This window comes from Scyliorhinus torazame, chromosome 10, assembly GCF_047496885.1.
Source record: "Scyliorhinus torazame isolate Kashiwa2021f chromosome 10, sScyTor2.1, whole genome shotgun sequence".
Lineage (NCBI taxonomy): Eukaryota > Metazoa > Chordata > Chondrichthyes > Carcharhiniformes > Scyliorhinidae > Scyliorhinus > Scyliorhinus torazame.
The window spans coordinates 179025478-179045134 of record NC_092716.1 but is presented as its reverse complement, the minus strand read 5'-3'; the positions used below and the strand labels follow the sequence as shown (position 1 = coordinate 179045134).

Here is a 19657-nt window from a genome sequence, read left to right as displayed (position 1 = left end):
TCCAGTCTCCGAAAAGCGTCTAAGGACAGCCTCCAGATTTTCCAAATGTTCCTGCTCCGACGTCCCTGTAATCAAAACGTCATCTAAGTAGACAGCAACACGTGGTAAACCTCTCAAAATGCCCTCCATAACACGTTGAAAAATAGCACAGGCAGAGGATACTCCAAAGGGCAACCGTGTATATTCATACAGGCCCCGGTGTGTATTAATCGTTACATATGGTCGGGAGGCAATGTCCAGCTCCAACTGCAGGTAGGCGTGACTCATATCTAATTTTGTGAACGAGAGTCCACCTGCAAGCTTCGCGTAGAGATCCTCTATGCGAGGCATTGGATATCGGTCGAGTCGGGAAGCCGTATTCACTGTAAGTTTATAGTCGCCACACAAGCAAACTGTGGCATCTGGCTTCATTACAGGTACAATTGGTGCTGCCCAGTCAGCAAAACGGACGGGCCTGATAATACCCAAACTCTCCAAACGGATGAGCTCCCCTTCTACCTTCTCGAGCAAGGCGTAAGGCACCGGGCGCGCCCGGAAATAGCGCGGCGTGGCTCCTGGTTCGACTTGCGTACGGGCTACGGCCCCTTTTATTTTCCCCAAACCAGGCTGTAATACATCTGGGTATCGTCCTAGCACCTCAGTCAACCCTTCAGAAACTGTTGGAGGATGTGCTGCCATTGCAACCGCAAATGGCGCAACCAGCCCGACCCAACAGGCTGGGCCCATGGCCGCGCACCACGATAAGTGGGAAACGCCCCTCCTGGCGTCCATAAACAACAGGGGTCATTGTAGTTCCTGCAATGTCCAGTGGTTCCCCCGTGTAGGTGGCCAACCTGGCCTGTGAGTCGGTTAATGTAAGGGTCTGTATACCCTGCTTGATGCGGCCGAATGTCCTCTGGGCGATCACGGAGACCGCTGCGCCAGTGTCCAACTCCATCTCAAACGGGTGACCATTGACCCGTACTGTCACCTTAATGGGGGCCACACGGGGAGCTGCCACACAATGCAGCTGCAGGCAGTCGTCCTCCGTCTCCACGTCCTCAGGGGTAGTCGCCGCAGGTTCATCCACAAGGAAGGTACGGCCCCTGGGCTGGTCCCAGTTACGGCCACTGGGCTGGTCCCAGTTTCGGTCGGAACGACGGCGCCTCTGGCGCCCCCAGGACCGGCGTCCGCGACGGGGTCGGCGCCTACAAGTTTGACACGGACATGGCTCCTCATCCATTGGTTCTGGAGAAGACTCCCTTCGGGGAGGAATGTAGATGGCCACTGGCGTCGGTCCGGTCATCGCCTTACCCAAGGTACCGCAGGAGCGCGGGGGGACATTTTCGACGGAAGGAGTTGCGCCCCAAGGCATGCACTTCCATTCCCAATAGCTCCTGCACTCCTCGTTCTGCGCTCTCTCAGGACAATACTATTTGAATTGCCTGTTGAAAAGTCAATGTTGGCTGAGCTAACAACTTTCTCTGGGTGGCCGCATTGTTAATACCGCAAACCAAACGGTCGCGTAACATTTCTGACAAGGTCTCACCATAGTCACAGTACTCCGCAATCCTGCATAGCCTGGATAGAAAATCGGCAAGGGATTCTCCAGGGGTCCTCTCAGCGGTATTAAACCGGTAACGCTGGACTATCGTGGACGGGGTTGGGTTAAAATGTTGCCCCCCTATATTCACAAGTTCATCAAACGTTTTGGTGTCCGGCACAGCTGGGTACGTAAAGCTCCTAATCACCCCAAATGTATGCGGGCCGCAGGCGGTGAGCAATATGACCACCTGGTGCTCGTTTTCGGTGATATTGTTTGCCCGGAAATAGTAACGCATCCGTTGTGCGTACTGGTTCCAGCTTTCCAGCGCAGCATCAAAAACATCCAAACGTCCGAACAGAGGCAAGGTATAATAGAAAACTTCCAACCTGTATCCAACAAAAATCCAGGGAGGTGGCTTCAGCAGTGTAGACAGCTATTCACTTTAACCCTCGTCGCCAGTTTTGTAAGAGCCAGGAAGAATCCAGCACAAGTTTAAGGATACAAAGTAATAACATTTATTTACAATAACATATATATATATATATATATATATAACAGCAGCAACAACTTCCCTTGCTGCACACTCCTTCCTGCTGGTTCCTAAACTGGCCAGCTGTATTTATACTTGGAGTTTACTACTGGTTTCTCCGCCCCCCTCATTGGGGAAGCTCATACTCCCACAGGATTGTGGGATTGTCATTAGTCCCCAGCCAATGGTAAGCAGGCAGGTTATAACAAGTCCATAAGAGGGTCATTTAGGAGTCTGGTAACAGGGGGTAAGAAGCTGTTTTTGAATCTGTTAGTGCGTGTTCTCAGACTTTTGTATCTCCTGCCCTGACTTGGAACTATGTCACTGTTTCTTCACAGTCAGTGGTCAAAATCCTAGATCTCCCTCCCTAAAAGCACTGTGAATGCATCTAGACTGCAGTGGTTCACCATCACTAACTCAAGGTCAATTAGTGATGCTAACTTTGCCAGAGAGGCTTCACATCCAAAGGACAAATTTTTTAAAATGTGTCATGTGATGTGAGAGTACCTTTAACAAATGGATGTTTAAGCATTGTACCTTTAGGAAATGGAGCTGATCATATTATTGAAGTGATGTCCGGGGGGGGGGGGGGGGGGGGCTCACTTCTGTTTTTTTGAGTTTCAGTTTGAGAAGGCAGCTGAGAGTGTCTGTGTGTTTTGCTGAGAGCTGCAGGAAGAAACACAGAGCTGGTCTGTTGATTTCTGAAATCCAAAGACTATAAATATATTGAATGTAACCTAATGTGTTATTATTTTTGAAGGTTTAAAGTCTTTTGGATGTTTAAAGGAACATTTTGAAGGATTATTTAGTATTGTAGTCTCTTAGGGATATCTTTGAAGTAATGGGTGTTATGATATTCAATGTTTGTTTTTAAAAGGTGAACTTGAGAATAACATTGTTTTGTTTCAAAAACCATTTGTCCATTCCTGCTGTATCACACCTGGAGAGTACGCCGTGTGCTTCCCACACCACAATCTATTAAAAGTTGTGGGTCGGTTGAACTCCATGAAACACTTTGGGGTTCTGTAAACCCGGACCCATAACAATTGGAGGCTCGAGGGGGATAAAAGTCGACCTATTGGATTGGCTTAACAAACTTAAAGACAGTGAGGGTGAGCATATTGTGGTTGCTTTTCAGGTGTGGTATTTTAGTTTAAGTGGGGAGTGTGTTGTGGACAATGGCTCTTTCAGAGGCTCTGACGTTTTTTTGGGGGGACACGGTAACATGCAATACCTTATGGACAGAGACTAAAAGCAGACTGTTAGAATTGGCAAAAGCATTGCAGTTAACATTGCCTGGCAAAATGCGAAAAGATGAGGTACTTACCGCGGTAGCTGAGCATTTAAATTTGCCTGAGATACATTCTGACTCATTAGAAATGGCAAAGCTCCAGTTGCAGATTAAGCAATTTGAACATGAAAAATAATTTAAGGAGCTTGAAAATGCAATGAGAGAAAAAGAAAAGGAGAGAGAAGAAAGAAACAAAGAAAGAGATAGAGAGGAAAAAGAAATGGAGAGAGAAGAAAGAAACAAAGAAAAAGAGATAGAGAGGAAAGGGAAAAAGAGAGTTTGAACTTCATAAAATGGCTATGAAACATGGAAATCAGTTCAAATTGGCAGACGCAAAGGGAAAAATACAGTTGGCCGAGAATAGTGAGACAGATCATAGTCGAAGACGTGGTGGGGATCTATTTAAATATGTCCAAGCATTGCCAAGGTTTGACGAGAAGGAGGTAGAAGCCTTTTTCATTTCACTGGAGAAGGTAGCTAAACAAATGAAATGGCCACAGAACATGTGGGCATTACTGATTCAAACAAAGCTGGTAGGTAGAGCTAGAAGTGTTTGCATCACTACCGGAGGAGGTATCTGGAACGTATGAGGAGGTGAAAAAATCCATCTTAGGTGCATATGAGCTAGTGCCTGAAGCTTAGACAAAGGTTTAGAAATTTAAGGAAAGAATTTGGTCAAACATACATGGAGTTTGAAAGGCTCAGAGTAATTTTGATAAGTGGATAAGGGCTTTGAAAATAGACCAAACGTATGAAGCTCTCAGAGAAATTATACTTTTGGATTAGTTTAAAAATTCAATTTGTGATGTAGTGAGAACTCATGTGGAAGAGCAGAGGGTTAAAACTGCGAGATTAGCAGCAGAAATGGCAGATGATTATGAATTAGTTCATAAATCAAGGCTTGGTTTCCGACATCGGTTTCAGCCGGTGAGGGATAGAAACTGGGGACATGAGAAATACTCAAGTAGTAAAGGTAAAGGTTATTTGATGGGAGATAATAAAGAGACTGTACCTCAGATTAAAAAAGAAATCCAGGAGGGTGGAAGAGAAATGAAAAGTTTCAAATGTTTTCACTGTAATAAACTAGGCCATGTAAAGTCACAGTGTTGGTGGTTGAAGAAAAACACTAGGAAGGCTGATGTGGTAACACAGGATAAGACAGTGGGCTTTGTTAGAGTGGTAAAGGAAAGCCCAAGGGAAGCAAAGGAGGTGCAAACCATTGTACAGCCTGTTCAAGAAATAATTGATAAGAAAGTGCCAGATGTCTTTAAAGAATTTACTTGTGTGGGTAAAGTTTACTCATGTGTATCAGGAGGAACAGGGAAATAAGTCACAATTTTAAGAGATACAGGAGCTAGTCAATCTTTAATGGCAAGAGATGAGGAATTATGTAGTTTGGGAAGAATGTTGCCAGAAAAGGTGGTAATATGTGGAATTCAGGGTGAGAGGAGTAGCGTTCCATTATATAAGGTAAGGTTGGAAAGTCCAGTGAAGAGTGGTGAAGTGGTAGTAGGAGTAATAGAGAAACTATCTTGTCCAGGAATACAGTTTATCTTGGGTAATGATATAGCTGGATCGCAAGTGGAAGTGATGCCTACTGTGGTTGATAAGCCAGTGGCAAATCAGACAACTGAAGTGTTGAAGGATGAATATCCTGGGATTTTTCCGGATTGTGTAGTAACAAGGTCGCAAAGTCCCAGATTAAGACAAGAGGAGAAATTAAAGAGTGAAGATGAAGTTGAAGTGCAATTATCAGAAACAAATTTTGATGAGATGGTTGGAAAAGAACAAGAACAGGTGGAGGATGAGACGGATATTTTTAGTTCAGGAAAATTGGCAGAGTTACAACAGAAAGATGTAGAAATAAAACGGATATATCAGAAAGCATATACGGAAGAGGAATCTGAGAGTATACCAGACTGTTATTACCGTAGAAGTGATGTCTTGATGAGAAAATGGAGACCTGTACATATGCAGGCGGATGAAAATCGCTTATTGTCACAAGTAGGCTTCAATTAAGTTACTGTGAAAAGGCCCTAGTCGCCACATTCCGGCGCCTGTTCGGGGAGGCTGGTACGGGAATTGAACCGTGCTGCTGGCCTGCTTTAAAAGCCAGCGATTTAGCCCAGTGTGTTAAACCAGCCCCAAAGTGGGCAGACGTTCATCAAGTAGTATTGCCGGTAGGGTATAGAAAGGTGTTGCGAGTGGCACATGAGGTACCAGTGGGAGGTCATTTGGGGATAAGGAAAACTCAAGCTAAAATCCAGAAACATTTTTATTGGCCTGGACTAAATAAAGATGTAGTTAAATTTTGTCAATTATGTCACACATATCAAGTGATAGGGAAACCTCAAGCAGTGATAAAACCAGCGCCCTTAATACCCATTCCAGCATTTGAGGAACCTTTTACAAGGGTCCCAATTGATTGTGCAGGACCGCTCCCTAAAACAAAAAGTGGGAATCAATATCTTTTGACTATAATGGATGTGTCTACTAGGTTTCCAGAGGCCATTCCAGTACGTAATATTGCAGCTAAAAAGATTGTGGAGGGGTTACTTAAATTCTTTACTAGATATGGACTACCTACAGAAATTCAATCGGATCAAGGATCAAATTTGACCTCAAAAGTTATTCAAAGAAGTTATGGATAGTTTAGGAATAAAACAATTTAAATCAACTGCGTACCATCCAGAATCGCAGGGAGCGTTAGAAAGGTGGCACTAGACATTAAAGACAATGTTGAGGGATTATTGTCAAGGTTATCTAGAGGATTGGGATAAAGGAATTCCATTCATACTGTTTGCAATTAGGGATGCACCTAATGAGTCAACCAAATGTAGTCCTTTTGAACTAATTTTTGGTCATGAGGTAAGAGGGCCACTTAAATTGATTAAAGAAAAATTGGTGGGTGAGAAATCGGATGTTACACTATTGGATTAAGTGTCAAATTTTAGGGCATGATTAAATAGAGCAGGTGAATTGGCTAGACAACATTTGAAAGTTGCACAAAATGTGATGAAACGGGCAGCGGACAAGAACTCCAAAGTTTGTAGTTTTGCCAGTGGAGATAAAGTTTTAGTGTTGTTACCAGTGGTAAGTGAACCTTTAAAAGCTAGGTTTTGTGGACAGTATCAGGTTGAAAGGAAATTAAGTGAGGTGAATTATGTGGTAAAAACATCAGACAGAAGGAAGACTCACCGTGTGTCATGTGAATATGCTTAAAAGGTACTTTGAAAGGGAAGGAGAAAAAGGAGGTTTTAATGATTCTGACTCAAAGTGACGAACCAAATCCAGATGACTGTGAATTTGACATACCTCAAATTAAATTGGAAAATGAGGATGTTCTTAAAAATTGGAATAAATTGTTGAGTTATCTTCCAGAGGAAAAGCGAACTGACCTGAAAGAGTTATTGATATTACATGGGCAAGTTTGTAGAGATAAATTGGGAAGTACTAAAATGGCTATACATGGTGTAGATGTGGGAAATGATGTTCCTATCAAACAACATCCACATAGACTTAATCCTCTAAAATTGCCACAGGTTAACAAAGAGATTGAGAGTATGCTTAAAAATGGCATAATTGAAGTGGGTTACAGCCAATGGAGCTCACCCATAGTGATGGTACCTAAACCAGACGGTACCTAACGGTTGTGTGTGGACTATAGAAAGGTGAATGTAGTTACAAGAACGGACTCTTATCCTATCCCACGTTTGGAGGATTGCATTGAGAAAGTGGGACAATCCGCTTTTATTTCCAAATTGGATTTACTTAAAGTTCCTGGCAGGTACCTTTATCCGAAAGGGCGAAGGAGATTTCAGCTTTTGTGACTCCAGATGGTATATACCAATTCAAAGTTATGCCATTTGGCATGAAAAACGCCCCAGCCACATTTCAACGGTTAACTAATACAGTTGTTTCAGGGTTACCCAATTGTGCGATCTATATCGACGATCTGGTAGTTTTCAGCCAGACACGGAAAGAACATTTAAAACATCTTATGGAGTTATTCGATTGACTTCAGGAGGCGGGTTTGGTGATAAACCTGGCCAAAAGTGAATTTGGAAAAGCCCAAGTCACTTTCCTTGGTCATACAATCGGACAGGGTCAATTGGTCCCACGGGATGTGAAAACGAAAGTTATTGGGGAGTTTCCGATACCCTCGACACAACGGGAAATAATGCAATTTCTTGGTATGAGTGGATTTTACCGGAAATTTGTGCCAAATTTTAGCAGTGTGGTCGCTCCACTGAAGGACTTGCTCAAGAAGCGTAACAAATTCCAGTGGACAGCGGAGTGTCAACAGGCATTTGACGGCCTGAAGGCTGTGTTAACCACTGCTCCTGTGTTAGTCATCCCAAATTATACCAACCCATTCAAATTAGCTGTTGATGCGAGTGATGTGGGCGTAGGTGCGGTGCTTCTACAAGACGACGACGAAGGGCTAGAGCGGCCTGTTTGTTATTTTTCAAAGAAATTGAATTCTCACCAGAAAAATTATTCGACGATTGAGAAGGAGACTTTGAGTTTGGTGCTGGCTTTGCAACATTTTCACATTTATGTGACCAGCAATCCGTCTGACACCATTAGATATACTGATCATAATCCGTTGACGTTTTTGGAGCGATTCCAGAACAACAATGTGAGGCTGTTTTGCTGGAGCTTATTGTTACAGCCATTTCAATTAAAAATAGTACATGTGGCAGGATGGGAAAACGTGATAGCCGATGCTTTGTCACGAATGTGATGAACGGAAGGATTCCGGTTGGAAGAAGAACGAAAAAAAAAAAATGGACTCTATTATTACACCTGTTTGCGTGTTGTTTTTTTTGAACCGGTAAAGTGTTTTTACTGTGTGCATTTCTTAATCGATGGTGCAAAGGTGAAAAATGAAACCATCTTGAAGTTGATGGTTTATTTTGTTTTCTTGAGGGGAGGTGTCATGTGAGAGTCCCTTTAAGAGATGGATGTTTAAGCAATGTACTTTTAAGAAATGGAGCTGATCATATTACTGAAGTGATGTCAGAGTGTGGGGGAGCTGAGCTCACATCTGCTTTTTTGAGTTTCAGTTTGAGAAGGCAGCTGGGAGTGTGCTGAGAGCTGCAGGAATAAACACAGAGCTGGTCGGTTGATTTCTGAAATCCAAAGACTATAAATATATTGAATGTAACCTAATGTGTTATTATTTTTGAAGGTTTGAAGTCTTTTGGATGTTTAAAGGAACAGTTTGAAGAATTATTTAGTGTTGTAGTCTTTTGGGATTGTCTTTGAAGTAATGGGTGTTAAGATATACAATGCTTGTTTTTAAAAGATTAACTTGTGTTCATAGAATAAACATTGTTTTGATTTAAAACCATTTGTCCATTCCTGCTGTATCACACCTGGAGAGTACGCCGTGCGCTTCGCACACCACAATCTATTAAAAGTTGTGGGTCGGTTGAACTCCATGAAACACTTTGGGGTTCTGTAAACCCGGACCCATAACAATTGCAAGGGCAATTTTTTTGAACTACTTAAAAATGTGTGAAATCAAAAAACACAAGGTGGAAGACAGAATGAATTCCCTCTGAAAAATAACTTCTCCTTCATTCACTCAGAAGCAGACTCTTCAATCACCCTCACCAACCCCAAATATTAACTGCTGTTTGTACATTTTGTGTTACAATTCCTGCCCTTGAGAGAGCTGAACTGGGCTGGACTGCACTGCAAGATGTCAGCTCCTAAAACTGGGTGGCACACTGCATTTTATTCAAAAGGATACAACAGCAGCAGATTTCACTGAAAAGAAAAATAAACAATTAATAACACTAATGTAAAAAAATAACATTTAATATCAATTAGTATAAATACACTCAAGGGAAAATGTATAATTTAAGCTGATACACTTTAATTTTACCCAGTGCACTTATGTTTTTAAATTTATCATCTCAAAATTGTTCACACTCTGCCAGCACATTGGCAGAACCTTAATCATTAGATGTCACCCCTAATATTGTTCAGCTCAAAATGTTCTGACATGGCCTCAGTTTGGCTGTGCAAATTCCTGTAATTGCGCTGCCTATTTTAACAATTCAAGTCAATATGGCATAAAAACGTTACTGAACTCTTCTACGTCCTTCTTGAGCTTTTGCTCATCCAAGTCAGTACTGAGGCAAATTATTCCTATACTTCTTTCAATGGCATGCCAAAAACATCTTCAGCAATTTTCTCTGAATTTGCCTTTTTTGCATTTTCGGTAGTTCATCTCTGATTGTAACTTCCTTTCAATTACAACATTCATATTAAGAATGTAGAGGAGAAGATGGTTCGTGGTACCACATGAATCTGTATCCTGCCCTTCAATACCTTGTCTTATGAAACAACACCTCAGAACGGCAGAAGATTGAAATCCACTTTATTTCAGAAATTTAAAAAATCTGGTTTGGAGCTCTCTTTCGTCCCTCCTCTATTTTGTCTCCTTTATCATCTCCAAAGATGATCAACTTTAACTGGGCATATTTATTTATTCATTTCATAAATTTAGAGTACTCAATTATTCCTTTTTCCAATTAAGGGGCAATTTACCTACTCTGCACATCTTTGAGTTGTGGGGGTGAGTCCCACACAAACACGGGGAGAATGTGCAAACTCCATACGGACAGTGACCCGGGCTGGGGTTGAATCTGGGTCATCAGTGCCATGAGGCAGCAGGGTTAACCACTGCGCCAGTGTGCCGCTGCCACTGGGGTATACTTATACATGTCAGATTCCCTTCTTGTCAGCTGTGTCAACATCCTTCACATGAAAGCCCAGAGACTGAATATTCAATATAGGTATATCGCAACTAAGCTCAATTATCTCATCTAATATCTGCACAGTTCTAGCATACGTTCTAATAGTAGTTTCTGGATAACAATCTGGTGCATAAATCCCAAATCTATTTTCCTCTTTAACCCAGGGTTTAATACAGGTGTCGTGTTTTCACTGTGGTTATTGGGGAGATAAAATGCAAGTCCAAATCAAACATGGAATCTTGAGATGTACATGTGGTGTTTTTCCCCTCAGTTAGCTTATTAATAAGTGCCACTGGTTCTCATGTAAATTACAAGTCTTATTGTCGGATTCAAAAAAGATGTGCAACTGTGACATCTATCAGTATGACGAAACCTCACCATCTCAGCTCACACACAAATATATCAAGAGGGTTGCTAATACCTGCAGAACTAGACCCAACAATAATCAGTGTCTTTGGGATAGGATTTCGATATCCGAGGGATAAATAAACATTATTCTGCTTTAAATGAGTCTCCATTAAAAATAAACAAAATTCCCCATGCATTTGTACAGCGCCTTAGTGTTTTCAGCAATTCGTTTTACATAGAGCAGGGGAGGCGAACTTTCGACTCCTTAAAATTAAAGCAACTTCCTCAGTCGGTGCGGCTTCGACTAATATCTTACAAACCCCAAAATTTAAACTCTATTGTGTTATTTGGGAGATGAAGAGCACTTTGGTTGTGATAGCAACGCGTCCACTAACCTCACCTTTCCGTAGCACCATCTCTTCGACATGAGTCCTCCTGTATCCCGTCATTCCGTGCACGTTCACGTCAAGGCACTGCTGCACCAAGGTAGGAGAGCGCCCCCTCACCAAAGGGAGGACAAATATTTTTCCTTAGCAAGAGGAAAATGCTTCAGGAGTTTAAGCTCGAAGCTCTTTGTTAACTGAAACAATTAGATATCTATTCATAATAACAGAAAGGCTGGAAATATGCAATAAGTACACAATATGCTGCAGATTATACATCAGGTAACTCAGAATTTTCACGTGATCGAGTGCCTCCACCGACAACTTTGATCTATAATATACAGCAACGAAACAGGTGATTCCTTTTATTAGATCATGTTGTTTTTGATTGATAACAGAGGGACAACTCAACTGGTTTATTTCAATATTAAGGCTCCACACAAGCCTTCACCCACTCTGTTTAAGCCTAACAGTATATCTTTTTCATGAGCTTCCAGGCATCTTAACATTTGATTTAAGGGCTCGACAAAATTAGCATAAGCCACATAACATCAATGAAGAAAATAAAAAAAAGGCTTGCAATTGTGAAGCAGCTTTCATGATTATGGTGTAGTGATATGGATAAGCAATTGTACATGTAAATGTTTGACCTCTGACCACTAGGTGGCAGGCAAGTTATACCATGTGACAATGTAACCTAGGGGCAGTCTGTAGGAGAAGTCGTGGTTAGTTGTGTTTGTGATTGTCCCAGTTTGTTAATATTAGTTTCCAACCCACAGTTTGTTATACCATAATAAATTCAACTAGTCTAGAACTAGATGTTCTTTGGTATGCCGATCCAATTATTGTCACAGTACTAGAACATAACACAGGAAGCACTTTGTATCTAATGAAATACTTTTAAAAAGTCTAGTCACTATGATTGGGAACATGGCAGCCAAACGACTCCCATAATCAGTCATGTGATAATGACCAGATTATGCAATTATAATGTTGCTTGAGGAATAAAGATTAATCAAAACATTAGGGATAAAATAGTGATTTAGAAGAGTTTACACCCACCAGAAATAGCAGATGGGGCCTCAATTTAATGTCTCATCCAAAATACAGCACCTTAGCCAGTGCAACACTCCCACAGTAGTGCACTGGAGCATCAGTGTTGATTTTGTGCTTAAGTGCTAGTGATGGAATATGTTGAATCAGGATATTGATTTATTAATTCATTGGTGCCTGCTGAGCTCTGTTGCAATATTCATCAGTAACCTTTCACTGTTGTCAGTAAATAGTGATGCTTATGCTTTGTATAAAACAAATTTAATTCTGCTGTAATTGCTTATAACATAAAAATAAAACATTTTTGTAATGTAAATGTCTCCAGTTTATTCCATCCGTTAATTTACAATCTCTTATTATAGCCTCTACTTTTTTTATTCATTCATTTGATGTGGATGTCACTGGCTGGACCAGCATTTATTACCAATCCCTAATTGCTCTTGAACTGAGTGGCTTGCTAGACCATTTCAAAGGCCATTTAAGAGTCAATGACATTGCTGTGGATCTGGAGTCACATGCAGGCAGACCAGGTAAGTATGGCAGATTTCTTTCCTGCAAGTATATTATTGAATGAGATGGGTTTTCACGACCATCAACAATGGTTTTGTGGCCATAAAGGCCATAATTAGACTTTTAATTCCAGTTTTTAAACAAAATTGAATTCAAATTTCACCATCTGCAATGGGGGGGTGGTTCAAACCCATGTCGCCAGAGCATTACCCTGGGTCTCTGGCTCACTAATCCAATGACAATACTATTACGCCACTACCTCCCCTCCTACCTACTGTTCAAGGGTGTACTGTCAACACATTTTTTGAGAAAGTAACTTTTCAGTACTGATCAGTTGTTGACCTATGGTATATCATATTTACTTCCTGTGTAAGGATTTTAGTATTGGCTGCATCATTTTTCTTCATAACTATTCCTAACATAACATTCCTCCCAATAAGCCAAACAATGCATACCATACTTAACTTTCATACTTCCCATCATATGTGACACTATTGAGGTTACATTGCAATTAGCAAACTTTTAATTTTTTTAACTTTTCCTTGGTTTTGTGGCTTCCTGCCCTCATATTTGCTTCATCCCTCGGTGGTATCCAGCCCCTAATACATGGTATTCATTGGCTCCACCAGCATTTAATTTTCAACCACTTACTAAATTGTCAGTGAAAGCAACAAAGATCAGTTGACATCACAGTATGATGAATTGGTGTGAGGATTAACAATGGTAAGGGGGCTATCGGTGACGGGGGTATGGTAGTCGGTATTAGGGGTATTATGGTACCCAGGTTGATGCTGTAAGACCATTGGTGTGGGAGGTACCTGAGACAGCAATTTCATTGGTGAAGCCTGCCTGCTGGTTCCGCCCAGTAAGGCAGAGTATAAGAGCCTGTGTCTCCCTAGCAGCTGCATTCTGTACCTGCGCTGCTGGGGGAAACATCTAGTCCAGTAAAGCCTTCAATTGTCATCCAATCTCACTTCTGGAGTTATTGATCGAGCATCAATTTATTGGACTAGATTTTAAAGAATGGAGCTCCGAATCAAGCCGGAGTGCCTGCAACTCAGCCCCTACGCGACAAACTCAGCGGCAACCTTCAAACACTTGCTGTCGTGCTTCAAAGGGTACCTCGGGACGGCCCCGACTGCACTTACGGAGGACCAGAAACTGCAAGTTTTTCACTCGAGGGTGAGCCCAGAGATCTACACCCTCATCGAGGATGCGGAAGATTTCGAGGCCGCAATTACCCTGCTGAAAGGACACTATATTCGCCCAGTAAACCAGGTTTACGCCCGACATCTGCTAACGACGAGGCGACAAATTCCCGGGGAATCGCTGGAGGAATTCTACCGTGCTATTGCTGGTGTTAGGAACTGTGACTGCCCGCAAGTTTCAGCCAGCGACCACACAGAACTTTTGATCCGGGACGCATTCGTTGCAGGTATGTTGTCCTCCCAAATCCGCTCGCGGCTGCTGTAAAAAGAGACACTGGGTCTCAAGGAGGCACCGGCCCTTGCTAGCTCCCTGGATGTGGCCTCCCGAAATGCCCGTGCGTACGTCCCCGACTCCGATGCATCCCCCATCCCCCCACAAGCTTGTCCTGCGCGACTACCAGGCAACCCCGGGGTACCCCGCTGCTATTTTTGCGGGCAAGCCAAACACCCCCGGCAGCGCTGCCGGCCCACTCCTCCACCTGCAAAGAGTGCGGCAAAAAGGGCCATTTCGTGATGGTATGCCAGGCCCGGGCGGTCGCCGTGGTCTCCGGGGGGCGAACCGGGACCGCCACCCCAACTCTCTGCACGAGCCACGTGTAGGCCCCGGGCGCCGCCATCTTGTTCCCCAGGGACCACGTGCGACGGATGGGCGCCGCCATCTTGCACACCCCCAGCCATGTGCTACCAGTGGGCTGGAGTCTCAGGACCCCGATTTGGATGACCACACACCGCCCGAGGAAAACCTCCAACTTCTGCCACGACTTGCCTCGATGACCCTGGACCAGTCTCGGCCCCGGACGCTCTCGACTGCGACGACGACCATGCTCATCAATGGGCACAAAACATCCTGCTTGATCGACTCCGGGAGCACAGAGAGCTTCAGACACCCCAACATGGTAAGGCGCTTAACTCTTCCCATCCACCCAGTTAACCAAAAAGTCTCCCTGGCCTCCAGGTCTCACTCTGTAGAGATCAAAGGGTTCTGCGTAGCGAACCTCGCGGTCCAGTGAAGGGAATTAAAAAATTTCCGCCTCTACGTCCTCCCTCACCTCTCCGCTGCCACGCTCCTAGGGTTCGACTTCCAATGTAACCTCCAGAGTTTAACTTTTAAATTCGGCGGCCCTATACCCCCCCCCCTCACTGTCTGCAGCCTCGCGACCCTCAAGGTCGATCCGCCTTCCCTTTTTGCGAACCTCATCCCAGATTGCAAACCCGTCGCCACCAGGAGCAGACAGTACAGTGCCCAGGACCGGACCCTTATTGGGTCGTAAGTCCAGCGGTTACTGAAGGAAGGTATTATTGAGGCTAGCAACAGTCCCTGGAGAGCTCAAGTAGTGGTTGTAAAGACCAGGGAGAAGCATAGGATGGTCATCGATTATAGTCAGACCATCAACAGGTATACGCAGCTCGACACGTACCCCTCCCCGCATATCTGATTTGGTCAATCAGATTGCACAAAACAAGGTCTTTTCCACGGTGGATCTAAAATCCGCCTACCACCAGCTCCCCATCCGCCCTAGCAACCGCAAATACACTGCATTCAAAGCAGATGGGCGGCTCTGCCACTTCCCAAGGGTTCCCTTCGGTGTCACAAATGGAGTCTCGGTCTTCCAATGAGAGATGGACCAAATGGTTGACCGGTACGGTTTGCGGGCCACGTTTCCGTACCTTGATAACGTCACCATCTGCGGCCACGACCAGCAGGACCACGACACCAACCTCTGAAAATTCCTCCATAATGCAAAAATCCTTAATCTAACCTACAACAAGGACAAATGTGAGTTTAGCACCGACCGTCTAGCCATCCTCGGCTACGTAGTGCATGATGGAGTTATAGGCCCAGATCCCAAACGCATGCGCCCCCTCATGAGTTTCCCCTCCCCCACTGCTCCAAGGCCCTGAAATGCTGCTTGGGATTTTTTTTCATATTATGCCCGCCCACTAATTCAATCCATGGTTTTTCCCCTGTCGGCAGAGGCCTGCCAGGCCTTCAGCCGCATCAAAGCGGACATTGCAAAGGCCACGATGCACGCCATCGACGAGTCCCTCCCCTTCCAAGTCGAGAATGACGCGTCCGACGTAGCTCTGGCAGCCACCCTCAACCAAGCGGGCAGATCCGTGGCCTTCTTCTCACGCACCCTCCACGCTTCAGAAATCCGCCATTCCTCCGTTGAAAAGGAGGCCCAGGCCATAGTAGAAGCTGCGCGGCACTGGAGGCATTACCTGGCCGGCAGGAGATTCACTCTCCTCACCGACCAATGGTCGGTTGCTTTCATGTTCGATAATGCACAGCGGGGCAAGATAAAGAACGATAAGATCTTACGGTGGAGGATCGAGCTCTCCACCTACACCTATGAGATCTTGTATCGTCCCGGGAAGCTAAACGAGCCTCGATGCCCTATCCTGCGGCACATGTGCCAACGCACAAATCGACCGACTCCGGGCCCTCCACGAGGACCTCTGCCACCCGGGGGTCACTCGATTCTTCCATTTCATCAAGACCCGCAACCTGCCCTACTCCATCGAGGAGGTCAGGACCGCCACCAGGAACTACCAAATCTGCGCGGCGTGCAAGCCGCATTTCTACAGGCCAGAGAAAGCGCGCCTGATAAAGGCTTCCCGTCCCTTTGAACACCTCAGTATGGACTTCAAAGGGCCCCTCCCGTCCACCGACCGCAACACGTACTTCGGGAGAACGGAATGGTCTGAAAGACCGTCCTCCTGGCCCTACGGTCCAGGAATCTCCCGGTCTCCCGCTGGCAGGATGTCCTTCCGGATGCCCTCCACTCCATCCGATCACTGCTGTGTTCCACAACCAACCAAACACCTCACGAATATCTCCTAGTCTTTCCTAGGAGGTCCTCCTCCGGTACCTCGCTCCCAGCCTGGCTGGCAGCTCCTGGACTCATCCTGCCCCGCAAACATGTGCGGGCGCACAAGTCGGACCCATTTGTCGAGAGGGTCCACCTCCTTCACGCTAACTCTCAATACGCCTACGTGGCGTGATACAGTCTCCCTACGGGACCTGGCGCACCCACACCACCAACCCCACCCTCCCTCCCACCGGCGCACCTCACAGCCGCCCCCATCCCAGGTGGTTCGGTCCTCCCACCGGTCCCATCTAGGGGTGATGAAGAAGCCGAAGCCACGCTCCTGGAGCCACGGATGCCCGAGCCGGTGCCTGCACACGCTCCCGGAGCCACGGATGCCCAAGCCGGCGCCTGCACCTGCACAATCGCAGGGGTATTACGGTACCCAGGTTGATGCTCTAAGACCATTGGTGTGGGAGGTACCTGAGACAGCAACATCATTGGTGAAGCCTGCCTGCTGGTTCCGCCCAGTAAGGCGGAGTATAAGAGCCTGTGTCTCCCTAGCAGCTGCATTCTGAACCTGTGCTGCTGGGGGAAACATCTAGTCCAATAAAGCCTTCAATTGTCATCCAATCTCGCTTCTTGTGTTATTGATTGAGCATCAGGGGGGGTGCTAAGCCGATGCAGGAAAGGTGGCTCTCCTCCTGGAAATTTGGCACTTTTAACCCAGAAACAGGCCACTAATCCTACAAACAGCAACCCCCGCCCAACCTTCTCCAAGATCATCACAGCTACTAAAACATGCCCGCAAAAAATTCTAAGAACTGCAATAAGAGTTTGGAAAGGAAGAATGAGACGATGACAAACGCGCGGAGTGAAGTGGAGCTGGTCGCAGCCAAACAGGCTGAGCCGCCAATGCACACTCCAGACTACCTGCCGATAAGCCAGTGGATGGAGCTCCTAACACAGGAGCTGCTAAAGCACAAAGGTGCCATCAAACTGCAAATCATGGCAACAGAAGGCGGTGGTCACGGACACCCTGGTCCCGTTCAAGATGGTGCTGGAAAGACGGAGCAACGTCAGGTGGCACAAGAAGCAATGATCAGGGAGCTGGAGAAAGCAGTGACCGATCAGAACGACAGGATTGCCTCACTGGAGATGGAGATGGCAAGACTAGTGGCAACCAAGGATCAGGAGAACCAATCACGCCGCCAAAAATCTCTGCATTGTGGGCCTACCAGAGGGTATCCAGGGCAGAAACCCCATGGAGTACATGGCCCAGATGCTGGGTAAGTAGTTAGGAGGGGGGGGGGGGGGGGTGAACTTGCTCAAACCCCCAAAATAGACAGACCCCACAGGTCACTCCGGACGAGGCCCAAAATGGGAGTGCAGCCACGTGCCATCATTGCAAAGCTGCACCAGTACCAGGACAGGGAAAAGATCGTGAGTTCGGCAAGGGACACATGGTCCTGTAAGTGGGAGGGGCACTTGATCCATGTGTACCAAGACATTGGGACAGTCCTGGCCAAGTACCGGGCTGAATTCACCATAGCCAATGCAGCACTATACAAGAGCAAGGTGTGATTTGGGATGCTCTACCCACCCAAGCCCTGGGTAACCTGCCAGGGAAAGAAATATTACTTCACTGACCAGCCAAAGTGTGCGCAGACATCGGCTGGGAAGGCAGCAGCAAACATGAACTTTTTAAAAAAAAAAAAAAAGGACAACTGCACAGGAGAGAACTACCTCAGTTTCAGTCTGTCAGGAGTCCCAGAAAGGAGGAAGTGTGAGGGGCAAGGTGCAGAAACGTGGGGGGAGGGGAAGGAACACAACAGGAGGGGAAGGTGAAGATTGCTTTTGGGAAGCACCACACTAGCATAGGGAAGTATGGATGAAAGGGGGGGGGGGGGTGGTGGCACGGCACAGCTCCCGACGGAGAGAGAATGCCTGGCAGAAGGGGGGGGGGGGGGGAAGTAGGTAGAACGCTAGCTATGACAGGTCGCATATGGCAACAGCAGAAACAAGAGGATCAAGAATGGCCATCTTGAATTACCCCCAAACAAAGGGAAACCCGGAGGGCAGGGCTGCATTGATATGTTGAATATGGCAATGACAGCCATCTTGGATGACCCCCAAACAAAAGGGAAATCACAGAGTGCAGGGGCACATCCACAAGATAAGTCTGGTTGACCCCACAGGAGGGGGGAGGGGGGAAAAAAGAGAAAGAGAACAGAAACCCCCATCACGATAGTCTTGTGGAACATCAGGGGACTAAACAGCCCAGTGAAAAGATCCAGAGTCTTCGCCCACCTGAAAAGTCTGAGGGCCGATGTTATTTCCCCCCGAAAGATGCACCTGAGGGAGAAGGACCAACTGAGGGCAAGAAAGAATTGTTGGAACAGAATACCAGTTATGCTACGAGGGCTAGGAGGGTGGCCATACTGCTCAAAAAGGAGGACTGCTTTCACAGCGACAAAGACGGTTAGGGACCCGGGGGAACGGTATGTCATGGTTAGTGGTATTCTTAAACGTGTTCGCTCCCAACTGGGACGACGCAGAATTCATAACGAAAGCCATGGCAGAAACTTCCAACATAGACTCCCACCGACTCATTATGGGGGGGGGGGGGGGGGGGGGGGCGGTGACTTTTAACTGCACGAGCAGACCGATCCAGCCCCAAATCGGGGAAACTGTCAAACATGGCAAGAGAGAGTTGAACACCTTCATGTAGTAGATGAGGCAGTGAACCCCTGGAGGTTCACACACCCATGGGAGAAGTTGTCCTCCTCCTGCCAGGTCCACAGGGTCTACACTAGGATTGACTTCTTGGTTACGGAAAATAGTGCTTCAAGGGATAGTGGGAGCAGAATACTCAGCAATAGTAATCGCCGCCCACTCTCCACACTACGTGGCTGTGAGGTTGCAGACGGGCTGGGCACAATGCCCCCATGGAAGCTGGACACTGTCCTCCTCGGCGACCAGGCAATCTGCAAGCAGATATCACAAGCCATCGACAAGTACGTTACCAGGAACCAAAATGGGGAGGTCTCACCCTCCACACTCAGAGGCACTGAAAGCAGTGATGGGTGGGGGGAATATTACATACAACACACGCAAAGATGAAGAGAGGGCGGCTAGACTTCATACTGGAGGTAGATCGCCAATACTCCACGGCCCCAACCATGGAACTGCTGCCAGAGAGGAAAAAGCTACAAATGAATTTTGAC

General features: G+C 45.9%; 1 protein-coding gene and 1 long non-coding RNA gene across 2 annotated transcripts in view; one reads left to right on the top strand and one right to left on the bottom strand.

Annotated features, from left to right (window-relative positions):
- LOC140431075 (transmembrane protein 80-like) overlaps positions 1-11002 on the bottom strand; it is a 39321-nt gene extending 28319 nt beyond the window's left edge. Inside the window, exons 1-2 of the mRNA XM_072519008.1 lie at positions 10867-11002; positions 9107-9123 (exon numbers count right to left, since the gene is read on the bottom strand). Coding sequence (XP_072375109.1) covers positions 9107-9123; positions 10867-10915 — 66 coding nt within the window. The 5' untranslated portion in view covers positions 10916-11002. The remainder of the gene's footprint in view (positions 1-9106; positions 9124-10866) is intronic.
- The window catches only part of LOC140384380 (uncharacterized), a 72406-nt gene continuing 63736 nt past the window's right edge, over positions 10988-19657 (top strand). The window contains exons 1-2 of the long non-coding RNA XR_011933050.1: positions 10988-11204; positions 12265-12432. This is a non-coding gene — a long non-coding RNA (uncharacterized lncRNA). The remainder of the gene's footprint in view (positions 11205-12264; positions 12433-19657) is intronic.